Source organism: Silurus aristotelis (assembly GCF_946808225.1).
Source record: "Silurus aristotelis genome assembly, chromosome: 15".
NCBI lineage: Eukaryota > Metazoa > Chordata > Actinopteri > Siluriformes > Siluridae > Silurus > Silurus aristotelis.
Genome location: NC_139588.1, coordinates 312,946 through 333,428, shown reverse-complemented (window position 1 = coordinate 333,428; position 20,483 = coordinate 312,946). Strand labels below are relative to the sequence as shown.

General features: G+C 42.1%; 4 protein-coding genes across 12 annotated transcripts in view; all 4 read left to right on the top strand.

Annotated features, from left to right (window-relative positions):
- LOC310738056 (uncharacterized protein) overlaps nucleotides 1-20,483 on the top strand; it is a 491,148-nt gene that overhangs the window by 417,458 nt on the left and 53,207 nt on the right. The gene's annotated exons all lie outside the window — the stretch shown is intronic.
- On the top strand, nucleotides 17,675-18,301 carry LOC310738149 (histone H1-like; the record flags this gene model as incomplete). The annotated part of the gene is made up of 1 exon (XM_083563147.1): nucleotides 17,675-18,301. One exon carries the CDS (start codon nucleotides 17,675-17,677, stop codon nucleotides 18,299-18,301), a length of 627 nt encoding a protein of 208 aa, XP_083419273.1.
- Nucleotides 18,801-19,241, top strand: LOC310738206 (histone H2A; the record flags this gene model as incomplete). Its single annotated transcript, XM_083563209.1, has 1 exon — nucleotides 18,801-19,241. The coding sequence occupies exon 1, from the start codon at nucleotides 18,855-18,857 to the stop codon at nucleotides 19,239-19,241; it is 387 nt and encodes a 128-aa protein (XP_083419335.1). The 5' UTR covers nucleotides 18,801-18,854.
- On the top strand, nucleotides 19,735-20,209 carry LOC310738185 (histone H3.2). Its single transcript, XM_083563190.1, has one exon. The coding sequence runs from the start codon at nucleotides 19,754-19,756 to the stop codon at nucleotides 20,162-20,164; it is 411 nt and encodes a 136-aa protein (XP_083419316.1). The 5' UTR covers nucleotides 19,735-19,753; the 3' UTR covers nucleotides 20,165-20,209.

The following is a 20,483-nucleotide window of genomic DNA, read 5'->3' as shown; positions in this document are numbered from 1 at the left end:
GGAGGGCTTCCCATCGTCCCACACCTATCAGAGGCAGAGCTCAGAGACAAACAGAGAGCCGACCAATGCATTAAACATGTCTTCTCCCAGATTGAGCATGACGAGAAACCACCACCCGCTGTGAGAACCTTGCTTCCAGACCTACCTCTGTTGTTGAGAGAGTTGTCCAGGCTTGAACTGCGGAACGGCATCCTCTATAGAACACGCCAAGAAGAAGGCCAAACACAGTACCAGCAAGTCTTACCTGAAGATCTTCGTGAGAAGGTCTTAATGAGCATGCATGATAACATGGGTCATATGTGAAAAGACCGCACGCTGGACTTGGTAAGAGCCAGATTCTACTGGCCGAGGATGGCCTCTGACATTGAGCAGAAAGTCAAGATGTGTAACAGGTGTGTGCTCAGGAAAACCCTACCTGAGAGGGCAGCACCTTTAGTAAACATCATGACAACAAGACCGCTTGAACTGGTCTGCATGGACTTCTTGTCTATAGAACCGGACAGAAGTAACACAAAGGACATTCTTGTGATCACGGATCACTTTACAAAATACACAGTGGCTATCCCAACACCAAACCAAAGGGCTCAAACGTTTGCAAAGTGCTTATGGGACAATTTCATCATCCATTATGGTATTCCAGAGAAACTGCACAGCGACCAAGGTCCTGAATTTGAGTCGCGGTTAATCAAACAACTGTGTGAAGTTGCGGGCATACAGAAAATTCGTTTTAATGTTTTAACCGCACTCTGTTAGACATGCTTGGCACTATGGAAAACCAGGATAAGTCACAATGGAAGGACTTTGTAAAGCCTTTGGTTCACGCGTATAATTTTATTAGGAATGAGGTGACTGGGTTCACACCATATGAGTTAATGTTTGGACGCCAGCCACGCCTGCCAGTCGACCTTGCATTCGGCTTACCTTTCAAAGAAGAGCAACAGAAGTCACACTCCCAGTATGTAAAGCACCTCAAATCCCACCTCGAGGAGAGCTACAGAATAGCTACAAGGAGTGCTGCCAAGGTGGCTGAAAAGAACAAAACAAGGTTTGATAAGCGTGTGACTCCTTCTGCTCTGGACATTGGAGACAGAGTACTTGTCAGGAACGTACGCATTCGTGGAAAGCACAAGCTTGCTGATAACTGCTGAGTAGCTGAGTCCACCGTCCATGTGGTAGTGAGGAAAGCTGGAGACCTCCTCGTTTATACAGTAAAATCAGAGACCGGAGAAGGCCCCTGGCGCACCTTGCATCGAGACCTCTTGCTCCCATGTGGGTTCCTCCATGTAACACCAGAAGAACAACCAAAACCACTCGAGCGCCGCAAGACACACCAGAACAATCGCAGTGACCCAAGAGAAGTTGATCAGTCCTCTGATGAGGACGATATCATGCTTGTTACCTGGTCCCAAAAAGAAGCGGTTCCAGAAGTAACCAGATATATTGTCTCGCGAGATGTTCCAAGACACCATGGTCCAAGTCATTCTAAAGAGAGTCTGACGACAAACTTCAACAAAATGATTGATGATGTTCCAGCTAATGAGAGTAGCCTACCCGATGTTGCTCCAGTCAACAGAGTAACACAGAACCCGAACACACCTGGAAATGAACTTGTGGAAAAAAAAGACCTACCTGGAAGTGAATCTGTGGAACGAGAGACAAACTTATCTGACAATGGTAACCTTGTAAAAGGCTTGGATGAGGACTGCCCTGAACAACTTCCAGTCCCCTCTGACATGCCAGAATGTGATGAGACAAATGTTCTTGAAAATGAAGGAGAAGAGGAGATTAATGAGACAGAGGAACAGGCTGATACTGATGACCTAGTCAGGAGATCCATGAGGAATCATCAGCCACCTAGGCGGCTGAACTACACTGAACTGGGAACCCCCTTAGTCACAGTGGTGAAGTCATTCTTTCAAGGAGACTGACCACTGTGTGGAACAACCTCATAAGTGAGAATGATGCATCAGCTTGTCCCCCTGTTTTGTTTCCTCCGGTGATAACTGTTTGAACATTGACATGCACAGGGACGTGCATAAGTTAGGAGGGGAGAGTGTAACCCACCTAAGGATACTGAAGTGACACACTCTACTCTGCCTGCGGGTGGCCCATACACCCCAGGTAATTCACCTAAAAACAAGCTTCTCCGGTGAAGAAGTTGCTAGAAAGCAAACAATTCAAATTGATTCAAATTGTTTTATGTTGCTCATAAAAGATTGCTAATCGCGCTAGCTGCATGCTAATTGTTAACAATCTATAAGTCCTATTTGGTTTGTCATGCTGGCTTAGCTAAGCTAGACACCACTGTAGCAGATCTTTAATAGTGTTTACACCGCTAAAGGTGCCTTTATACTGTTTTTTTACTTGTTGACTTAAAAGTTAATATACATGTATTTAAAATAAGGGTGATTTAGTTCATTTAATTGTGAATATACATGTTTGTGTATGTATATGTATATGAGGAGGAGAAGTTTCTTAGCTGTTAAAAAGAATGAAAATGGTAAAATGTGATGGTTAAAATGTTAAGATGCAAAAACAGGTTCAAAAAGTTAAAAAGGTTAATATCTGGTTTCATAAATATGTTTCTGAAATCCTATGATTTATTTTGTACTGTAAGATATAAATACATGATTGTTGTTCATTGGAACTGACTTATGTTATGTGGTGTGATGTGTGCCTATTCATTTGCACAATGATCAGAGTATTTATAATCTTTACAATTGGTTATATTTGATTTGATATTTGAATGGAGAAAAGTTGATTAGATTTGAACAAAAATGAGGCAATTGTAATTAATGCATTCTGTACTGTATGTATAGATTGTTTTTTTAGAAAGGGATAGACCATCTGAATCTGACCCTAGCGGTCAGTGGCGAGCCAACCCGCAGAAGTGAACGGATCAAAAGCCCGGTGTGGCCAGCCGTGGCATCTTTGGACCAGCATCATCCTGTGCCTTCATTTGTGAACAGATAAGAACATAGGTAGACCTACCCGGGTAGTGAAAAGAACATACTCTACGAAACACACACACACACACACATCAACAACTTCTATGGACTCTTTCTTTATTTGAGTTTTTTATTTTGAGTTTGTTGTGCGCTGTGCACTCACGAAGCCTTTTTAGGTAGGCAGGGATTGTAAATAACTGCCAATTTATTTTGTATAATACTTTTATTTTTTTTTTTATAAAAAAAATAGCACTTTATTAAATAGCACTATGGAGGAGCAGGTGGAGAAGATGAGCATTACAGAGGAGCAGGTGGAGCAGATCAGCACTATGGAGGAGCAGGTGGAGAAGATCAGCACTATGGAGGAGCAGGTGGAGAAGATCAGCACTATGGAGGGACAAGGTAATTAAGACATCTTTAAAGTTAGTTAATTTTGTAAAGGCTTAAATTGTTTAAACCATGTGGTACCTTAAAATTGCTCAATGTCTAAGGTTTTCCCCATTGAGCTTTATGCAGGTCCGGGCTGCATGATATCTTTTTAGCGTCGGTGCTGCAATGTAATAATGCAGTAAGATAATTACACTTGATAAGATTTCTTAAAATAAGAAAACATACCTAGCCTTTAGAAAATAGCAAAGTGTTTAAAACAAGGATTAAAATACTTATTTGAAGCAGTATATTTAGTGTCATTTACTTAAAACTAGGTTGTTAATTTTTTTAATTTTTAAGAGTTTGCTTTTCTTAATTTGTGTGAAAAGATCTTAAGACCAGAGCTATTAAACAAGATGATTCTTCTTAATTTAGGATTTGTCATAAGGTAATCTGTCTTAAAATGAGTAAAGCATTTAAACTTAAAACACGGTTATATAAACTAAAATCAAGACCATGCATTCAGAGTCAAAAATGATTTATTCAAATGAAAACCTGCCTTCTTCCACAGAATAGTTACCATGCACAAAACAAAGCTTACTTTACTGCTTCTCAAAATACTGAACTTACTGTAACATAAAACAGTACATGTGTTGCCATTGCTGAACACGGAATCACAATCAACATGAGAATCTGACACTGTAATAAAACTACAAAACAACTTGTAACAGAGATGCCCAAGAAAAAAGAACAAAAAACATACAAGTCTTCTGTATAACCCCCCCCCCATAGATTTATGACATTACTTGTTGCTAGTGTAACGAAGGTCATAAGAACCGTATCAAAACCAAAAAAGGAAGAATTATACAAATGCACAATAATTTTAAATCATATTTTAAATATTTTATTTTAAGGTTTTGGGAATCAAATATTGCCAAAAGAAATTAGTAAATGTCACAAACCAGAAATATTTATGAGATTAAATAATTAAGAGTAGCTCCGCCCTTAATGATTGTTCTTCGTCATCATTGGTGTTGATCAGAGGGGGAGGAGCCTTGAACAGAAAAAAAGATGCATGCCATTAGCAGTACTAAAAAGGAAAAAAAAAACTAAATGAAAACCCAAGCTGATGACTTTGTGAAAGCGATTTCCCTTAGTTCATCTGGTATTATTTAATACCATTTCTCTTTCTTGGTGTTAGTTTTTTCCTTTTTTTTGTGCTAAGACAACCTTATTGAGTTATGGGTTGTGTATTGTTCAGTCTTTTGTGAAATCAGACATTTTAAAATCATACTGTGGATAATTCCTCTGAAATGTTTAAACATCTGAGTGAAGTGATAAATGAACAGTTGATTTGCTGCTTTAGTGTTCATGTAGATTGCCAATCGTATTAGTGTGGTGTGTGTAACATAGGTCATGTGGTGTTCTGCTAACCATGCAGTCTCATGCTCTGATATCAGCTATAGGCGGATTGAATGCTTACAGTTAAATTAAGCAATTATTCAGATAAAAGGAACAATTTAGTGTCAGTAAATGTGTTGATGCATTTTGAACATTATTACATTGAAAATTATAATTAGAAATATTAATGTGTGTAAATGGGAATTTACTGCAATAAATTATTTTCCTGCCTTGTCTTCGCATGGTTGTTTTTTGTTTTTTTTCCCTCCCTTTGTTTCCTCTTCCTAATTTGTTTGACATCTCTCTTTGATGCTGGATGAGGAGTTCTCGGAGCTCTGGAATTAGAATCGTTTCTACCATCAGCTAGGAGCTCAACATTGATGGAGACTGGTGAGCCCCTTGTTTCTTCTGAACCTGGATCATTTTCTGTTCTTCATCTGTGTGGTAGAACCATAAGTGCACCATTTTCCTTTCCTTTTTTTCTCTCTTCCTGGATTTCCATGAACTTTTTTTGGAATGTGTTGCAGGTCTGAATGACAGGAAATGATGTATATTTACACATGACATGAAGTTGACCAAACAAAACATGAAATATTTTGTTTTCATATTGTCTGCAATGAAATACAAGTCAAAGTAAATTTAGAAATCACTACTTTCTTTTTTTATTTGCGTTTTCCATACTGTCCCAACTTTTTCTGATTTGGGGTTGTAGTTTTCAAGTTTTTCCATTGCGGGACGATTTTACAGTCTTTAAAACGATTTGCATGAAAACTGAATACATAGAATCTATCGAGTCTCGCCATAGATAAAACATTATCCCTGCTGTGGGCCATGTTTACTGCCTGGTCTTAGTATTCATGTTCCTCCAAATGTCACACAAATCAGAAGTTCTGATCAGCTGTACAGGTGTTTTTTGAGCGCTAATATGTGGTTCTATGTGATTCCTATCCAGTTTATCATCTTCAGTGCAATTAAAATCCCCACCTAGAAACAAAAAACCTTCTGAATTGATGTTTTTTAAAGTGGAGCTGATTTTGTTTAGAAAGAGGATTTTTTTCTGCCCCTTGGTAGGTGCATAAACATAACAAAAATTCATTTCTGTGTTTTCGAATTTTGCTTGTACTTTTAAAATGTGCCCTTTAACTATTTCTTCCATTTTGTAAGAGGTTGGTAGAAAGTGTTTTGAAAAGAGTATTGCTACTCCTCCACTAGTAGAGAACATCCAATCCACTTCAGTTTTATGATCCCTGTGTGATTCCTGAATAAACATGACATCAATCCGTTTCAGCTTTATAAACTCAAACAACACCATTCTTTTCTGACCAGCTCTAGCAGCATTTAGATTAAGAGTTCCTACTTTTACATACTGAGATCTCAAAACTCTGGGCTTCTAGTAGTTCCTAGAATAGCAAAGTCCACTAAAGGCGGTAGAGCATTTTCACATTTAGCTCCTAAACTCTGGAATAGTCTTCCTGACAGTGTTCGGGGTTCAGATACACTCTCCCAGTTTAAGTGCAGATTAAAAACATATCTTTTTAGCAAAGCCTACACATAACACACATCACACACATCACATCACAATCTTGTGCTCCAGAACATCTGATCACATGCACATTATCAACTTGTGCTGTTAATATCATGAACAGCAGCTACGCTAATTCCTCTCCACTGCTTCTCTTTCTCTCCCCATCCCGAGGCTTCCTGAGGTTTGGCCAGCTCCAGTCACGTCCCACCTCGTGAAGATTATGGACCTATGGATGATCATGGAGAAGTAGATGCCGAGTGTTTAAAGGCCCTGGCATGGAGAAGCTGATGCTGGATCTATGATGATCACAAATTGTTCTGTATCGTTGAAAGATTTATGACCAAACTTTTGATGTCACCCATATGAGGATGGGTTCCCCTTTGAGTCTGGTTCCTCTCAAGGTTTCTTCCTCATATCATCTAAGGGAGTTTTTCCTTGCCACTGTCGCCACGGCTGCTCATCAGGGACAAACGCACACCATTCACCTTCACTGTTGTTTTCTGTAAAGCTGCTTTGAGACAATGTCTGTTGTGAAAAGCGCTATACAAATAAACTTGACTTGACTTGACTTGACATACTTCATATTGGAAATAGAGAACAACATACCTATACAGTACAGTACAGTACAGTAGTGACACTGGGCGCCAGTTCTTCAGCTGCGTCAGGTCTCCCTTCTTTGGCAGCAGGCGCTTTTCTTTTAAACAGTTGTAGCTGCTAATTCCAGGTCTTTCTGAAGCTCTCCACAAGTGGTCCTTGTCTCTTGGACAACTCTTTTGATATTCTTTTTGCTCCTCTGTCTGAAATCTTGTGAGGAGCACCTGGTCATGGCTGCTTTATGGTGAGATGATGTTCTTTCTACTTCTGGATTATGATCCTAACAGTTCTCGCTGGAACATTCAGAAGTTTAGAAATCCTTCTGTAACCAATGCTAATAGTATGTTTTGCAACAATAAGGTTGTGAAGGTCTTGAGAGAGCTCTTCACTTTTACCCATCATGAGATGTTTCTTGTGTGACACCTTGGTAATGAGACATCTTTATACAGGCCATTAGTTGGGACTGAAGCAGCTGATATTGATTTTCACTGACACGGGGCAGGACTGCTTTCTAATTACTGATTGATTTCAGCTGGTGTCTCGGCTTCCATGCCTTTTTTCACCTGCCTTTCTTCATGTGTTCAACACTTTTCACCAGATGGAATAAAATTAAAGTAACGAGACTGTTTTTGAAAATGTAAGAAGTAGAAAGTACAGATATTTATGGGGGAAAAAAATAATGAGTAAAAGTCAAATGTTTTGTAAAAAATAAATAATGAAGTAAAAGACTGATTAAAATTACACTTAAATTGTACAAGAGTCTGTTATTATCAATATAATCATCTTTCTAATAATAATAATAATAATAATTATTATTATTATTATTATTATTATTATTATTATTATAATAATAATAATAATAATAATAATAATAATAATAATAATAATAATAATAAATCTAGTAATATATCTTGTAGGTTCCCTGGTGGTCTTTAGGCCATTAGGGTTGCACAAGCCTTAGTGCCGGTCCCAAGCCCGGATAAATGGGGAGGGTTGTGTTAGGAAGGACATCCAGTGTAAAAACATGTGCCAAATCAAACATGCGGATGATCCGCTGTGGCGCCCCCTAATGGGAGAAGCCGAAAGAAAGTTTTAGTAATGTATTTTGTATCTAACAATATTCTACATATATATAAAAAAAAAGGATAGCTATTATAAAATTTTAAATTATATAATAAAATAAAGAATATATAAAAGTAACAACAATTTTAATCATTTTATTATTTGCTTAATTAATCTTTATCATTACTGTACATTCTGCCCAACATTTAACATTCATTTGTGTATACAATGTATGTATATATATATATATATATATATATATATATATATATATATATATATATATATATATATATAAATATATATATATATATATGTGTATATGTATATATATATATATATATATATATATATATATATATATATATATATATATATATATATATATATATTTTATATATAGTAGACTGTTTATTCAGCTTGCTACTCCTTAATGCCATAATCTTGTGATCTGTAACCTTTCATTTCTGCACATTTTCTTAATTACTGTACACCTCTATATTTATTCACTGTACTTCTGAATGTCCACACATCTCTGCACTCAAATAGCCTTTATATTTATTCACTGTATATACTTTCATATATACCACTTGCTGTAAATATGCTAGATAGTTATCTGCACTGTAAATATGCTAGATGTTTATCTGCACTTTTGCACGACTGCTAAGTTTTGCACTTCTGGTAGATGCCAAACTGCATTTCGTTGCTGTGTATCTATCTATCTATCATGCTACCTATGTTGTGCTACTATGGCTCTAATTCGAATCATGTTGTGCTGGTAGGTCCCTGATGTGAATCACAGTTAGCATTAGAGCTATAGTAGCAGTACAGTGTTTCATATTAGGGCCCTAGAGGCACAACATATATTAACTTAGAGCCATAGTTGGCCCACATGATTAGTATTGGAGTCATATCGGCGTTACATAATTAGCATTAGAGCTACAGTGGCACATCAGTGTTTTACATCAGGGCCAGGACAGCACAGCATGAATTGAATTTGAGCCACAGTAGCGGAACAGTGTTTCCCACTAGGGCCATGGCAGCACGCCATAATTTGAATTAGAGCCATAGTAGCACAACATAATTTGAATTAGAGTCATAGTTGGCTAACATCATTTTAATTAGAGTCACATCAGCACTACATAATTAGCATTAGAGCTACTGTAGCACAACAGTGTTTGACATCAAGGCCCTAGCAGCACAACATATTTTAAATTGGAACTACAGTAGCACGCCATCATTTGACCTAGAGCCATAGTTGGCCAAAATAATTTGAATTAGAATTATAGTAGCGCAACAGAATTTGCATTAGAGCTATAGTTGAAGAACATTGATCCACATCAGAGCCATAGCAGCACAACATACTTCCATTCAGAGGCATAGTAGCACAACAGAATCTGAATTAGGGCTATAGTAAAACAACCTAATTTGAATTTGGGCCATGGCCGCACGACATAATTTCTATTACTGCCATAGTGGCACAACATCTTTTGAATTAGAGTCATAGTAAGACTACATAGTTAGCTTTAGAGCTGTAGTAGTACAACAGTGTTTCACATTAAGGCCATAGCAGCACAACTTAATTTGAGTTTGGCTTAGTGCAGCACAAAGGTAGGGTTAGGATTACCACTTTTCAATTGAGGGTTAGAGCGGCCTGAATGGAACAGGGTTAGGGTTGGTACTGTTCGAATTAGGGGTAAAGCAGCCTGAGTGACATGGAATTAGGGTTAGGGTTGGCACTGTTCGAATTAGGGTTAGTGCAGCCTGAATGACATGGAGTTAGGGTTGGGGTTGCACTCTTCGAATTAGGGTTAGCGCCGCCTGAGTGACATGGAGTTAGGGTTATGGTTAGGGTTGGCACTATTCGAATTAGGGTTAGCGCAGCCTGAGTGACCTGGAGTTAGGGGTGGCACTGTTCAAATTAGGGTTAGCGCAGCCTGAGTGACATGGAGTTAGGGTTAGGGTTGGCACTGTTCGAATTAGGGTTAGCGCAGCCTGAGTGACATGGAGTTAGGGTTAGGGTTGGCACTGTTCGAATTAGGATTAGCGCAGCCTGAGTGACATGGAGTTAGGGTTAGGGTTGGCACTGTTCGAATTAGGGTTAGCGCAGCCTGAGTGACATGGAGTTAGGGTTAGGGTTGGCACTGTTCGAATTAGGGTTAGCGCAGCCTGAGTGACATGGAGTTAGGGTTAGGGTTGGCACTGTTCGAATTAGGGTTAGCGCAGCCTGAGTGACATGGAGTTAGGGTTAGGGTTGGCACTGTTCGAATTAGGGTTAGCGCAGCCTGAGTGACATGGAGTTAGGGTTAGGGTTGGCACTGTTCGAATTAGGGTTAGCGCAGCCTGAGTGACATGGAGTTAGGGTTAGGGTTGGCACTGTTCGAATTAGGGTTAGCGCAGCCTGAGTGACATGGAGTTAGAGTTAGGGTTGGCACTGTTCGAATTAGGGTTAGCGCAGCCTGAGTGACATGGAGTTAGGGTTAGGGTTGGCACTGTTCGAATTAGGGTTAGCGCAGCCTGAGTGACATGGAGTTAGGGTTAGGGTTGGCACTGTTCTAATTAGGGTTAGCGCAGCCTGAGTGACATGGAGTTAGGGTTAGGGTTGGCACTGTTCGAATTAGGGTTAGCGCAGCCTGAATGATCTGGAGTTAGGGTTAGGGTTGGCACTGTTCGAATTAGGGTTAGCACAGCCTGAGTGACATGGAGTTAGGGTTAGCACTGTTCGAATTAGGGTTGTTCTGCTACTATAGCTCTAATGCTAACTATGTTGTGCTACTATGGCTATAATACAAATTATGTTGTGCTGCTAGGGCCCTGATGTGAAACACAGTTAGCATTAGAGCTATATTTGCAGTACAGTGTTTCACATCAGGGCCCTAGTAGCACAACATAACTCGAGTTAGAGTCATAGTAGCACAACATTGTTCTGCTACTATAGCTCTAATGCTAACTATGACTCTAACTCAAGTTATGTTGTGCTGCTAGGTCCCTGATGTTTCACACCAGGGCCCTGTAGCCCTGTAGCCACATCAGGGCTAGGGTCCCTCGCAGCACACCATAATTTAAATGAGAGGCATAGTAGCACACTGTACTTTTAATTAGAGTCATATCAGCACTACATAATTAGCATTAGAGCTACAGTAGCACAACAGTGTTTTACATCAGGGCCAGGACAGCACAACATTATTTGAAATTGGGCCACAGTAGCGGAACAGTGTTTCCCACTAGGGCCATAGCAGCAAAACAAAATTGAAATTAGAGCCATAGTTGGCCAACATAATTTGACTCAGAGCCATAGTTGGCCCACATAAATTGACTTAGAGTCATAGCAGCACTACACAATTAGCATTAGAGCTATAGTAGCAGCACAGTGTTTCACATCAGGGCCCTAGAGGCACAACATATATTAACTTAGAGCCATAGTTGGCCCACATGATTTGTATTGGAGTCATATCGGCATTACATAATTAGCATTAGGGCTATAGTAGCAGCACAGTGTTTTACATCAGGGCCCTAGAGGCACAACATATTTCAAATTAGAGCCATGGTAGCACAACGTAATTTGAATTAGAGTCATAGTTGGCCAACATAAGTTGAATTATAGTTATAGCAGCACTACATAATTAGCATTAGAGCTATAGTAGCAGTACAGTGTTTAACATCAGGGCCCTAGCAGCACAACATAATTTGTATTAGACCCATATTAGCACAACATAGTTAGCATTAGAGCTATAGTAGTAGAACAATGTTCATAGAACATGCTACTATGACTCTAACTCAAGGTATGTTGTGCTGTTAGGGCCCTGATGTGAAACACAGTTAGCATTAGAGCTATAGTAGCAGTATAGTGTTTTACACCAGTGCCCTGTAGCCACATCAGGGCTGGGGTCCCTAGCAGCACACCATAATTTGAATGAGAGCCATTGTAGCACAACGTACTTTGAATTAGAGCCATATCAGTACTACATAATTCTCATTAGAGCTACATTGGCGGAACAGTGTTTCCCACTAGGGCCATAACAGCACAACATGATTTGAATTAGAGCCATGGTAGCAGAGCATAATTTGACTTAGAGCCATCGTTGGCCAAGATCATTTGGATTAGAGTCAGAGTAGCACATCATAGTTAGCACTAGAGCTGTAGTAGCAGCACAGTGTTCCACATCAGGGCCCTAGTAGCACAACACAATTTGAATTAAAGTCATAGTAGCACAACATTGTTCTGCTACTGTAGCTCTAATGCTACCTATGTTGTGCTGCTAGGGCCCTGACGAGAAACACAGTTAGCATTAGAGCTACAGTAGCAGCACAGTGTTTCACATCAGGGCCCTAGCAGCACAACATAATTTCAATTAGAGCAATAGTAGCACAACATAGTTAGCGTTAGAGCTATAGTAGCAAACCAATGTTGTGCTACTATGACTCTAACTCAAGTTATGTTGTGCTGCTAGGGCCCTGATGTGAAACACAGTTAGCATTAGAGCTATAGTAGCAGTATAGTGTTTCACACCAGGGCCCTGTAGCTACATCAGGGCTGGGGTCCCTAGCAGCACACCATAATTTGAATGAGAGCCATAGTAGCACAACGTACTTTGAATTAGAGCCATATCAGTACTACATATTTTTTATTAGAGCTACATTGGCGGAACAGTGTTTCCCACTAGGGCCATAACAGCACAACATAAATTGAATTTGGGCCACAGTAGCGGAACAGTGTTTCCCACTAGGGCCATAACAGCACAGTTGGCCAAGATCATTTGGATTAAAGTCATAGTAGCACGACATAATTAGCACTAGAGCTGTAGTAGCAGCTCAGTGTTCCACATCAGGGCCCTAGCAGCACAACACAATTTGAATTAAAGTCATAGTAGCACAACATTGTTCTGCTACTGTAGTTCTAATGCTAGCTATGTTTTGCTACTATGGCTCTGATTCAAATTATGTTGTGCTGCTAGGGCTCTGATGTGAAACACAGTTAGCATTAGAGCTACAGTAGCAGCACAGTGTTTCACATCAGGGCCCTAGCAGCACAACATAATTTTAATTAGACCCATAGTTGGCCCACTTAAATTAACAGAGTCATAGCAGCACTACATAATTAGCTAAAGAGCTATAGTAGCAGCACAGTGTTTCACATCAGGGCCGTAGAGGCACAACATATATTAACTTAGAGCCATAGTTGGCCCACATGATTTGTATTGGAGTCATATCGGCGTTACATAATTAGCATCAGAGCTACAGTGGCACATCAGTGTTTAACATCAGGGCCAGGACAGCACAGCATAAATTGATTTTGGGCCACAGTAGCGGAACAGTGTTTCCCACTAGGGCCATAGCAGCCGCCATTATTTGAATTAGAGCCATAGTAGCACAACATAATTTGAATTAGAGTCATAGTTGGCTAACATAATTTTAATTAGAGTCACATCAGCACTACATAATTAGCATTAGAGCTACTGTAGCACAACAGTGTTTGACATCAAGGCCCTAGCAGCACAACATATTTTAAATTGGAACTACAGTAGCACACCATCATTTGACCTAGAGCCATAGTTGGCCAAAATAATCTGAATTAGAATCAAAGTAGCGCAACTGAATTAGCATTAGAGCTATAGTTGAAGAACATTGATCCACATCAGGGCCATAGCAGCACAACATACTTCCATTCAGAGGCATAGTAGCACAACAGAATCTAAATTAGGGCTATAGTAAAACAACATAATTTGAATTTGGGCCATGGCCGCACGACATAATTTCTATTACTGCCCTAGTGGCACAACATCTTTTGAATTGAAGTCATAGTAAGACTACATAGTTAGCTTTAGAGCTGTAGTAGTACAACAGTGTTTCACATTAAGGCCATAGCAGAACAACTTAATTTGAGTTTGGCTTAGTGCAGCACAAAGGTATTCAGCGTTAGGGTTACCACTTTTCAATTGAGGGTTAGAGCGGCCTGAATGGAACAGGGTAAGGGTTAGTGCTGTTCGAATTAGGGTTAAAGCAGCCTGAGTGACATGGTATTAGGGTTAGGGTTGGCACTGTTCGAATTACGGTTAGTGCAGCCTGACCTGATTGGAATTAGGGTTAGAGTTAGCACTGTTTGAATTAGGCTTAGGGCAGCCTGAGTGACATGGAATTAGGGTTAGGGTTGGCACTGTTCGAATTAGGGTTAGGGCAGCCTGAGTGACATGGAATTAGGGTTAGGGTTGGCACTGTTCGAATTAGGGTTGGCGCAGCCTGAGTGACATGGAGTTAGGGTTAGGGTTGGGACTGTTCGAATTAGGGTTAGCGCAGCCCGAGTGACATGGAGTTAGGGTTAGGGTTGGCATTGTCCGAATTACGGTTAGCGCAGCCTGAGTGACATGGAGTTGGGGTTAGGGTTAGGGTTGGCACTGTTCGAATTAGGGTTAGCGCAGCCTCAGTGACATGGAGTTAGGTTTAGGGTTAGGGTTGGCACTGTTCGAATTAGGGTTAGCGCAGCCTGAATGACATGGAGTTAGGGTTAGGGTTGGGGTTGGCACTGTTCGAATTAGGGTTAGCGCAGCCTGAGTGACATGGAGTTAGGGTTAGCACTGTTCGAATTAGGGTTGTTCTGCTACTATAGCTCTAATGCTAACTATGTTGTGCTACTATGGCTATAATACAAATTATGTTGTGCTGCTAGGGCCCTGATGTGAAACACAGTTAGCATTAGCGCTATAGTAGCATTACAGTGTTTCACATCAGGGCCCTAGTAGCACAACATAACTCGAGTTAGAGTCATAGTAGCACAACATTGTTCTGCTACTATAGCTCTAATGGTAACTTTGACTCTAACTCAAGTTATGTTGTGCTGCTAGGTCCCTGATGTTTCACACCAGGGCCCTGTAGCCCCATAGCCACATCAGGGCTAGGGTCCCTCGCAGCACACCATAATTTGAAAGAGAGGCATAGTAGCACACTGTACATTGTATTAGAGTCATATCAGCACTACATATTTAGCATTAGAGCTACAGTAGCACAACAGTGTTTTACATCAGGGCCAGGACAGCACAACATTATTTGAAATTGGGCCACAGTAGCGGAACAGTGTTTCCCACTAGGGCCATAGCAGCAAAACAAAATTGAAATTAGAGCCATAGTTGGCCAACATAATTTGACTCAGAGCCATAGTTGGCACACATAAATTGACTTAGAGTCATAGCAGCACTACACAATTAGCATTAGGGCTATAGTAGCAGCACATTGTTTTACTTCGGGGTCCTAGAGGCACAACATATTTCAAATTAGAGCCATGGTAGCACAACGTAATTTGAATTAGAGTCATAGTTGGCCAACATAAGTTGAATTATAGTTATAGCAGCACTACATAATTAGCATTAGAGCTATAGTAGCAGTACAGTGTTTCACATCAGGGCCCTAGCAGCATAACATAATTTGTATTAGAGCCATAGTAGCACAACATAGTTAGCATTAGAGCTACAGTAGTAGAACAATGTTGTGCTACTATGACTTTAATTCAAATTGTGTTGTGCTACTAGGGCCAACCCATAGTTGGCCCACATGATTTGTATTGGAGTCATATCAGCATTACATAGTTAGCATTAGAGCTACAGTGGCACATCAGTGTTTAACATCAGGGCCAGGACAGCACAGCATGAATTGAATTTGGGCCAAAGTAGCGGAACAGTGTTTCCCACTAGGGCCATAACAGCACAACATGATTTGAATTAGAGCCATAGTAGCAGAGCATCATTTGACTTAGAGCCATATTTGGCCAAGATCATTTGGATTATAGTCATAGTAGCACAACATAATTAGCACTAGAGCTGTAGTGGCAGCACAGTGTTTCACATCAGGGCCCTATCAGCACAACCGAATTTGAATTAAAGTCATAGTAGCACAACATTGTTCTGCTACTATGGGTATAATGCTACCTATGTTGTGCTGGTAGGTCCGTGATGTGAATCACAGTTAGCATTAGAGCTATAGTAGCAGTACAGTGTTTCATATTAGGGCCCTAGAGGCACAACATATATTAACTTAGACCCATAGTTGGCCCACATGATTAGTATTGGAGTCATATCGGCGTTACATAATTAGCATTAGAGCTACAGTGGCACATCAGTGTTTTACATCAGGGCCAGGACAGCACAGCATGAATTGAATTTGAGCCACAGTAGCAGAACAGTGTTTCCCACTAGGGCCATAGCAGCACAACATTATTTGAATTAGAGCCATAGTAGCACAACATAATTCGAATTAGAGTCATAGTTGGCTAACATAATTTTAATTAGAGTCACATCAGCACTACATTATTAGCATTAGAGCTACTGTAGCACAAAAGTGTTTGACATCAAGGCCCTAGCAGCACAACATATTTTAAATTGGAACTACAGTAGCACGCCATCATTTGACTTAGAGCCATAGTTGGCCAAAAAAATTTGAATTAGAATCATAGTAGCGCAACTGAATTAGCATTAGAGCTATAGTTGAAGAACATTGATCCACATCAGGGCCAGCGCAGCACAACATACTTCTATTCAGAGGCATAGTAGCACAACAGAATCTGAATTAGGGCTATAGTAAAACAACATAATTTGAATTTGGGCCATGGCCGCACGACATAATTTATATTACTGCCATAGTGGCACAACATCTTTTGAATTGGAGTCATAGTAAGACTACATAGTTAGCTTTAGAGCTGTAGTAGTACAACAGTGTTTCACATTAAGGCCATAGCAGAACAACTTAATTTGAGTTTGGCTTAGTGCAGCACAAAGGTAGGGTTAGGATTACCACTTTTCAATTGAGGGTTAGAGCGGCCTGAATGGAACAGGGTAAGGGTTAGTGCTGTTCGAATTAGGGTTAGCGCAGCCTGAAAGACATGGAGTTAGGGTTAGGGTTGGCACTGCTCTAATTAGGGTTAGCGCAGCCTTGAGTGACATGGAGTTAGGGTTAGGGTTGCCACTGTTCGAATTAGGGTTAGCGCAGCCTGAATGACATAGAGTTAGGGTTGGCGCAGCCTGAATGACATGGAGTTAGTGTAAGGGTTGGCACTGTTCGAGTTAAGGTTAGCACAGCCTGACCTGATTGGAATTAGGGTTAAGCGGGCAACGAGGCACACCTGTCGGCCTGGGACTACTAGAGCACGGGGCCATGCACGAGGCGTGCCATGCCTAGTGGCGAAGACCAGACGATGACAAAGACATAGGGAGTCCGGCTGCGGGAGGCACACGGGGAGTTTGCACACCTGCTCCATACACTAACACGTGCTTCACACAGCCCACAAGAGCCAGCGTTCCCAATACTACGCACAGCATTCACACACTGCCAATGCGTCAGACACATTGACAAGGCTCGCCGTTCACGTGAAACACACGCTGTTCCGCCGACATGGATGTAACTCAACCCTTTTTACACTGCACTCTGCACAAAATGCGCCGAGCGCCGGCTCGAGCGCCAGGCGCGCGGTGCACTTCCGTGCAAAACGCGAGCGACCACTGCTCTCTATTCGGCCATGACGGGCCTCGCGGAACACTTGCAAGCCCGTACGCGCGAAATGTGTGCATAATAGCGCGGGATCTTGTCTTCGGCGTCTTATTTACGACGAGAAACGCTGCGAGAAAACACACTCGCGAGCGTGTCGCGGAAGCGGCGGCTGCCCGGTTGAGTCTACAACGTTCTCATGCTCGGTTTTAAGACCGGCCCACCAGCAGAGGGGCGGGAGGTTTCTGTGTGTTACACAGCGTATACAGAGTCTGACTCGCACTGAGATACTACAGATACTAGAGAGATGGCAGAAGTTGCTCCCGCGCCCGCCGCCGCGCCGGCTAAAGCGCCAAAAAAGAAAGCAGCGTCGAGGGCCAAGAAAGCCGGCCCCAGCGTCGGCGAGCTCATCGTCAAAGCGGTTTCCTCGTCCAAGGAGAGGAGCGGTGTGTCGCTCGCCGCCCTGAAGAAAGCCTTGGCCGCCGGCGGATACGACGTGGAGAAGAACAACTCCCGCGTCAAGCTCGCTGTCAAGGGTCTCGTGTTGAAGGGAACTCTTCTACAGACCAAAGGGACCGGCGCGTCTGGCTCTTTCAAGCTAAACAAGAAGCAGACCGAAGCCAAGAAGCCCGCAAAGAAGACCGCAACTAAGGCGAAGAAGCCCGTCGCTGTTAAGGCGAAGAAACCCGCCGCGGCGAAGAAGCCCAAGAAGGTGGCGGCCAAGAAACCTGTTGCCGCCGCCAAGAAGTCCCCGAAGAAGGCAAAGAAGCCCGCAGCGGCTGCTAAAAAAGCCACCAAGAGCCCGAAGAAAGCGAAAAAGCCGGCAACTCCTAAAAAAGCAGCCAAGAGCCCCAAGAAAGCAAAGACCGTGAAGCCCAAAGCGGCGAAGCCCAAGGCTGCAAAGGCGAAAAAGACAGCGCCCAAGAAGAAGTAAACATGTTTGTTTATTTCATGTCTACCTTAACTAAACGGCTCTTTTAAGAGCCACCTATATTTTCCCCCAAAGAGCAACATTTTGAATCCTCCCATGATGAAAGTGAAAGCGAATACAAGATAGGGATTTATGACATATGGATACGCAAACTATGTAGTAGTTATAGAGATGCTTATGATTATATGATATATGTGTCGTTGTACACATTTCACATGAATGTTGTTTCCTGATACCTGTGTCTCCCATGAGCGCGCGCTCAATCCTCAGTCACACACACACACACACACACACACACACACACACAGAGACTATTAGGGAAGGGGAGGTGTGTGTGTGTGTGTGTGTGTGTGTGTGTGTGCGGGGGGGGGGGGGGGGGGGGTTGTTAGGCTAAAGCTGAATGAGTGTCACCATTTGTGCATTTGTGATTGGATGTTGATCACATGGTGTTCTAAGCCAATGAGAGAGTGGCTGTGTTGCCTATATCACTGAGTTTTCAGCGCGAAGCGTTCACTATTATCGACTTGTTCCTTGAACAAATCTGATCTACAGCAAAATGAGTGGAAGAGGCAAAACCGGTGGCAAAGCCAGGGCCAAGGCCAAGACTCGCTCATCCAGGGCAGGACTGCAGTTTCCTGTAGGCCGTGTGCACAGGCTTCTGCGTAAAGGCAACTACGCTGAGCGCGTCGGTGCCGGCGCTCCCGTTTACCTGGCGGCTGTGCTGGAGTATCTGACCGCTGAGATTCTGGAGTTGGCTGGTAACGCTGCCCGTGATAACAAGAAGACTCGTATCATTCCCCGACACTTGCAACTCGCCGTGCGTAACGATGAGGAGCTGAACAAACTGCTCGGCGGAGTGACCATCGCTCAGGGTGGTGTGCTGCCTAATATTCAGGCTGTACTTCTGCCTAAGAAGACTGAGAAGGCTGTCAAGACCAAGTAAAGACGTCCAATGCTGTGTTTGTCAGTACCCAAAGGCTCTTTTAAGAGCCACCCACTTTGACTCAAAAAGTGCAAGTTTGTTACTTTGTGTATATAATTGTATTCATTCTAGAAAGTTGCACCCAAGAGAATCACATTTAATAAAACCCATTGGAATAGTCTAATAATCATGCCATTCTCATTAGTGACTTAGAAGCATAAATATAACGAAGTATTTTTAATTTTTTTCCAAATTGCGACGGCCGTCTTTGTGTAACTATAGAACAGAGGAAAACAGTGCTGTGCAAGAGAGCCGAGGGAGGGAGGGAAGGAGGGTGGGGTGGGGTGTTCAAACTGTGGCGCTGACTAGGTCTAAGCCAATAATCGTCGAGTGACGTATAGCGATCGATCCAATGCAAGACGAGAGGTTTCGAGACGCCCAATGAACGCGAGGCGTCGTTCAGGCTTAAAAAGCCAGCGTTTGCTAGCGCTTTTCATTCTGTTTTTCTTCCGCGAAGTGCACAGCTCAACGCTATGGCAAGAACTAAGCAGACTGCCCGTAAATCCACTGGTGGCAAGGCGCCCAGGAAGCAGCTCGCCACCAAGGCTGCTCGCAAGAGCGCTCCGGCTACCGGCGGCGTGAAGAAGCCTCACCGTTACAGGCCCGGCACCGTGGCTTTGAGAGAGATCCGTCGCTATCAGAAGTCTACTGAGCTGCTCATCCGCAAGCTGCCCTTCCAGCGCCTGGTGAGAGAAATTGCTCAAGACTTCAAGACTGACTTGCGTTTCCAGAGCTCCGCTGTAATGGCTTTGCAGGAGGCGAGCGAGGCATACTTGGTCGGCCTGTTCGAGGACACCAACCTGTGCGCCATCCACGCCAAGAGAGTGACCATCATGCCCAAGGACATTCAGCTGGCCCGCCGTATTCGCGGAGAGCGCGCTTAAACAATAACTCTGTCCAGTATACACAAAGGCTCTTTTAAGAGCCACCTCATTGTCTCAGTAAAACGAGCAAGTTTATACCGTGGTTGTTTTAAACAAATGATTTTATATATATATATAACTAGTTCTTAGATTGGAGTGCTTCGGCAAACCTTTGATTTTGTGGCTCTGTCGCTGAGCATTTTGTGTATTTTATTATAGATTATTTTAATACTTGGCGACAGTAATAATATTAATAATAATAATAAATGCAAAAAGAAGGTCGCTTGCTGTTCTGCACGGAGCGTGACTGCCATCTTGTGGCCAAAGTGTCACCTCCCAT

Coding starts and splice junctions, on each gene's coding strand:
- LOC310738185 (XM_083563190.1), top strand. CDS start 19,754: ATGGCAAGAACTAAGCAGACTGCCCGTAAATCCACTGGTGGCAAGGCG.